The following is a 5,435-nucleotide window of genomic DNA, read 5'->3' as shown; positions in this document are numbered from 1 at the left end:
TGTTGCTCAGCGACGCACGGTCGTCCAGCCGTCGTCGTCCGTCTCGTTCTTGGTGCGACGAGGGGTTTCCTTATCCGTACGCCAGGCGCTCTTCTCCGCGTCTGCGTCGCGCTCTCGTTCCCGCTCTTTGGGCCGGTCCCGCTCCTCTCGCCTTTCCTCACCGCTGCGGCGCCAGGAGCCACCTGAAGAAACRAGACGTTGGTGAGAATAAAGGAGGAGTTCAACATGGATAAATATCCATTGTTACGCCGATGATACTCTTGTATTTATCCAACATACAAAAACCTGATGACCCGTTTATTCTTCGTGGTTTTTGGACCTGAACATCTTAGGACTGATTGACAGATTGACGGTGTTCACAGCCTTCACACCGTCAATCTGTCAATCACATCTCGGTCTAASTCCGCCCACAAAGTAAGACACCTCTACTCGTAAAATCACTAAAATAAACAGACTTGTGTTGTTTACCTTCATCGTTGTCTCTGGGTGGGCCTCTGACTTCGCGGTCGTCACGGCGGTCTCGGTCTCGGCGCTCGACGCGACGGTCATTGTGGTCTCTGCGGTCTTCACGGTCGCTGCGGTCCTGGTCCTCTTTGCGTGAATCTCTCCAGCCTCCGTCGTCGGTGCCCCCTCTCCTCCAGCTGCTCTCCTCTCTGAGGACACRGATCCGGTTCATCAGAAAACTCGTCGGGATTAAAAACTAGATTCAGATTGGAGGTGGACCCACCTCTGTGGACGGCTGTCTCTGAAACTGGACCTTTCGTCCCCTTCATCTTCATCTCCATCTTCGTGAGTCCCACCACGAGGAGGTCCCCAGCTCTCCTCTCGAGCCTTTTCCCGCTCTCTCCAGCCACCTGCAAGACCACAAGACCAGGCTGAGACCACAAGACCAGGCTGAGACCACAAGACCAGACTGAGACCTCTCGACCAGACAGAGGCCTAAAGTCTGGACTGAGATCTAGGAAACCACTTGCTTGGTCTGTTTACACTCACGTTTTATGGTTAAGTGCAAAACTGAGACTTAAAAAAACAACCACAACCTAAAGTCCCAACCATGACCTAAAGACCTGACTATGGTCTAAAGACCCGACCACGACCTAAAGACCTGAATACGACCTAAAGTCCTGACCATGATATAAAGACCCGACCACGACCTAAAGTCCCGACCACGACCTAAAATCCCGACCACGACCTAAAGTCCTGACTATGATCTAAAGACCCGTTACGACCTAAAGTCCTGACTATATGATCTAAAGACCCGACCACGACCTAAAATCCCGACCACGACCTAAAGTCCTGACTATGATCTAAAGACCCGTTACGACCTAAAGTCCTGACTATATGATCTAAAGACCCGACCACGACCTAAAATCCCGACCACGACCTAAAGTCCTGACTATGATCTAAAGACCCGTTACGACCTAAAGTCCTGACTATATGATCTAAAGACCCGACCACGACCTAAAGACCTGAATACGATCTGAAGTCCTGACCATGATCTAAAGACCCGACCACGACCTAAAGTCCTGACTATGATCTAAAGACCCGACCATGACTTAAAGTACCGACTATGATCTGAAGACTCGACTATGAACTAAAGTCCCGGCCATGAACTAAAGTCCCAGCCATGACCTAAAGACCTGCCTACGAACTAAAGACCTGACTAAGAACTAAAGACCTGCCTACGACCTAAACACCCGACTATGACCTAAAGACCCGACTGAGACCTGAAGACCAGACTACGACCTAAAGTCCAAATGGAGACCTAAAGACCAGATTGAGACCTAAAGTCCTGACTGAGACCTAAAGTCCTGACTGAGACCTAAAGACCTGCTTATGACCTGAAGACCTGCTTATGACCTGAAGACCACACTATTACCTAAAGTCCAAATGGAGGTCTAAAGAACAGATTGAGACCTAAAGACCAGATTGATACCTAAAGACCAGATTGAGATCTAAAGACCCAAACTGCTCCCTTTCAAAAACTGTTACGTTATTAAAAAAAAAAAAAAGAAGCCACTAACCAGGTCTACCGAGGGGCTTCCAGGGTTTGGCGTCATCCCCTCCATGGCGTGGACCATCATCTGCACCTCTCCTGCTGACTCTGTCATCATCTCCTCCTCTTCTAGGACCCCAGTCATCATCAGCCCCTCGCCTGGAGGACCTGGACTCATCCAGACCTCTACGAGGACCCCTGTCATCATCGAAACCACGTCTGGAACCACGATCGTCATCGAAGCCACGTCTTGGTCCACGGTCATCGTCAAAACCACGTCTTGGACCGCGATCATCGTCGAAGCCACGCCTTGGACCACGATCATCGTCAAAACCTCGCCTGGGACCACGATCGTCGTCAAAACCTCGCCTGGGANTCGTCAAAACCTCGCCTGGGACCACGATCGTCGTCAAAACCTCGCCTGGGACCACGATCATCGTCAAAAGCTCGCCTTGGACCACGATCGTCATCGCCGGCCCTCCTGGGGCCGCGGTCGTCATCGAACGCTCTGCGTGGTCCATGGTCGTCCTCCGGTCCTCTGCGCTGAGAACGCTCTTCTTCACCAGAGCGACGAGGACCCTGATCCTCATCAATACCTTGACGGGGTCCTTTGTCCTCCCCTCCTTTGAAGGAACCAGMCTTGTCCTCTCGCTCATCCTTTTGTCTCCAATCCCTGCAGACACAAAACTCAGAGTTTAAGACCCAGACTGGTTTCTGATCCTGAAACCTGAGCCCTCAAAACCTAAAAGATCTCATCTGCCAGAAACGTTACAACTAAAGTCCAGAACAATAAGTAGGGCTGGGCAATTAATCGGATTTTGATCTTAATTACGATTTGGGTTTTCAAMGATCATAAAAACATAGTGATCAAAGTTCACAGTTTACGGTTAAGCTGTTTTGTGTTGTGAATCCAGTGCCACTGCTAGCACGATGCTGCAGGCTCCTCACACTTTGTCTAATTTTTTCATAAATATTTGAAGTCCTGAGGGAAACATTGTTTAACAGCCATTGTTTCTGTTCAGTTAATTCATGTTATCAAAGTAAAAGAATAATTTTGTTAAATAATCTAGATCTCAATTTCAATCAAAACAATCGTGATTATAATTTTTCTAATAATCGAGCAGCCTTAACAGGAAGTGGTGTCAGATCTGTCCATACCTGTCAGGAACAGGACGACGCCATTCTGATTCCCCTCCTTCAGTGCGTTTCCTCCAGCCCCGGTCGTCCTTGTCCCCCCAGTCCTGAAAACCAAGAAGCACCTTTTGAGGACCACTGTCATCACACGGCAGGACAAAAATTATAACACTACAGAAACTGAACTTCCTGAGAAACAACGGGGGAAAAATAATAATAATAATAATAATAATAATTTGTATTAATTATTAAAACAGCTGTTTATTTCTTGAAACCTTGGGTTTCTCTTCCTGAGGAGCCCGTCTGTTCTCCTCGCGGAGGCGCTCCCGCTCCTCGATCTCCTGCTGACGGGCGCGCTGCTTCAGCTCCTGCTCCTCCAGTTTGCGCAGACGCTCCTTGTACTCGCGCTCCTCCTCCTCCTGTCGCTCCTGCTCGATGCGTTCTCTCTCCTCACGCTCTACGACAACAGAAAGAAAATAAAAAGAGACGCTGACATTCTGGGGGGCGTGGCTGTCTTTTCCCACGACATTTAAACGCAGCACAGCTCAGATCCTTTTTTAAATGTCTTCAGGTGATTTACTGATCGCTGTTTTTCAGAATCCAAACCTTTCTTGAGCTGCTCCTCGTGGATCCGCTGCCTCTCTTCCTCCTTCTGGCGGTAGAAAGCGTTACGCCGGTCCTCTTTGCGCTGCCTCTTTCGTTCCTCCAGGCGTTTCTTCCTCTCCTCCACCAGGCGCTCCTGGAAGGCTTTCAGCTTTTCCTGTGGAGACAGAAACGTCCTCTTCACGTCCAGCTCCTCAGACGTCTCCTGTCCCTCTGCGGGACGAACTCTACCTCGTATATGAAACTGCGAGCGGCGGTTATCTTGGACAGGAAGCCCTCTTTGTCCTCCACCATCCTGGACATTCGCTTCTTGTGCTCCAGAGCTTTCTCCCGCTCAACTTTCAGGTTGCTGATCTGAAAGAGGAAACATCCAGATGTAAGCCCCCCGGCCCATCAAAGAGTTTGTTTTGACATGTCCTGRACGCACCCTCTCCTCCTCCTGCAGCTCCCACAGCTCCATGTCTTTGACGCGCTGCTCCTCGTACGCCTTCTTGATGAGMGGAATCTCCTCCAGACGTTTGGCTCTCTCAAAGTAGTCGATCTGAGGAGAAACAATGACTTGTTCTTAATAAAACTGTGTGGAGTTCACAGATAATCAGATCACAGGGTTCCTACAGTTTAAGACGTTTTAATGCCAAATGAAATTAAATTTAAGACCAATTTCACAATAAACCAAATGACAAAAAATAAATAAATAAACAAACACTGTGTCAGAAACTCATGAATCGAAGTATTTTTTGTTGAAGAATGCAATTATTGTTAACAGACCAATTGTTTTATTCCTATCTAAGTGCTTTTTTTTATCAAATATAGCAAAAACCTTCTTAGCAGTCAGTTTTAAACTTCAATTAATTCCTGGAAATCCTCTAAGGAACTAAAGCTGTAGATGAAACCTTAAAGCACCAGTGATATCAAATGTTTGTAAGAAAAGTGAACGTATTTTTGGAAAGACAACAGGGGTGCCGATAGTTATCGGCCCGATATCAAAACAAACAGAACCGATTATATTTGTACGCGTTTACCAGCGCGGCTTTATTTTTATCCTTTTTGGTCAAGCTGTTTCCCGTCCGACACGACCCGCGCAACATTCAAGTTGCGTCAGAAAAAACAACTTTCTCACTAGAAAAATAATTTGAATACTCCATACTGAAAAACAACCAGTTATTTTAAGAATTATTAATATTATTTTACCAATTAACCCTGTAGGGTTACACACAAACTTTATAATTATAAACATCGGAACAACTACTCCCAGTTTGAGAACATGTAAAGTTTGTTACCTCCTGAATGCAACACAGAGTCTGTCTGCTAAAATGCTAACAACAACAAGCTAGCATTCAAGAACCCATCAGGACTTAAATCATTGCTGAGGCTTTCGACAAATCCAAAAAAAAAAAAAAATACCAGAGTGGACGCAGATCTCAAGAATTTAACGATGGAAATGATGACAAGTCGTTCACCCTCGCTAAAGACCGAAGCTTTTATCTCCTTGTTAGCCACGGTTCACCGCCGTTAGCCACGGTTCACCTCCGTTAGTCACGGTTTATCACCGTTAGCCACGGTTCACCGCCGTTAGCCACGGTTCACCGCCGTTAGCCACGGTTCACCGCCGTTAGCCACGGTTCACCTCCGTTAGTCACGGTTTATCACCGTTAGCCACGGTTCACCGCCGTTAGCCACGGTTTACTTGTGTTAGTGAATT

General features: G+C 47.3%; 1 protein-coding gene and 1 long non-coding RNA gene across 2 annotated transcripts in view; both read right to left on the bottom strand.

Annotated features, from left to right (window-relative positions):
• The window catches only part of eif3s10 (eukaryotic translation initiation factor 3, subunit 10 (theta)), a gene marked incomplete in the record, with an annotated part of 15,801 nt that continues 10,366 nt past the window's right edge, over window positions 1-5,435 (bottom strand). Inside the window, 10 exon segments of the mRNA XM_014019892.1 lie at window positions 1-182; window positions 469-653; window positions 728-854; window positions 2,025-2,365; window positions 2,367-2,669; window positions 3,155-3,237; window positions 3,406-3,587; window positions 3,737-3,890; window positions 3,965-4,087; window positions 4,161-4,274. Coding sequence (XP_013875346.1) covers window positions 7-182; window positions 469-653; window positions 728-854; window positions 2,025-2,365; window positions 2,367-2,669; window positions 3,155-3,237; window positions 3,406-3,587; window positions 3,737-3,890; window positions 3,965-4,087; window positions 4,161-4,274 — 1,788 coding nt within the window.
• On the bottom strand, window positions 1,044-2,018 carry LOC106525602 (uncharacterized). The gene is made up of 2 exons (XR_001311140.1): window positions 1,270-2,018; window positions 1,044-1,192 (listed from the first exon to the last, which is right to left on the bottom strand). It is a non-coding gene; the product is annotated as an uncharacterized LOC106525602 (long non-coding RNA).

This window comes from Austrofundulus limnaeus, unplaced genomic scaffold (assembly GCF_001266775.1).
Source record: "Austrofundulus limnaeus strain Quisiro unplaced genomic scaffold, Austrofundulus_limnaeus-1.0 Scaffold235, whole genome shotgun sequence".
NCBI lineage: Eukaryota > Metazoa > Chordata > Actinopteri > Cyprinodontiformes > Rivulidae > Austrofundulus > Austrofundulus limnaeus.
Note: the sequence above shows the minus strand (reverse complement) of the source record. Positions and strands in the feature narration are given on the sequence as shown.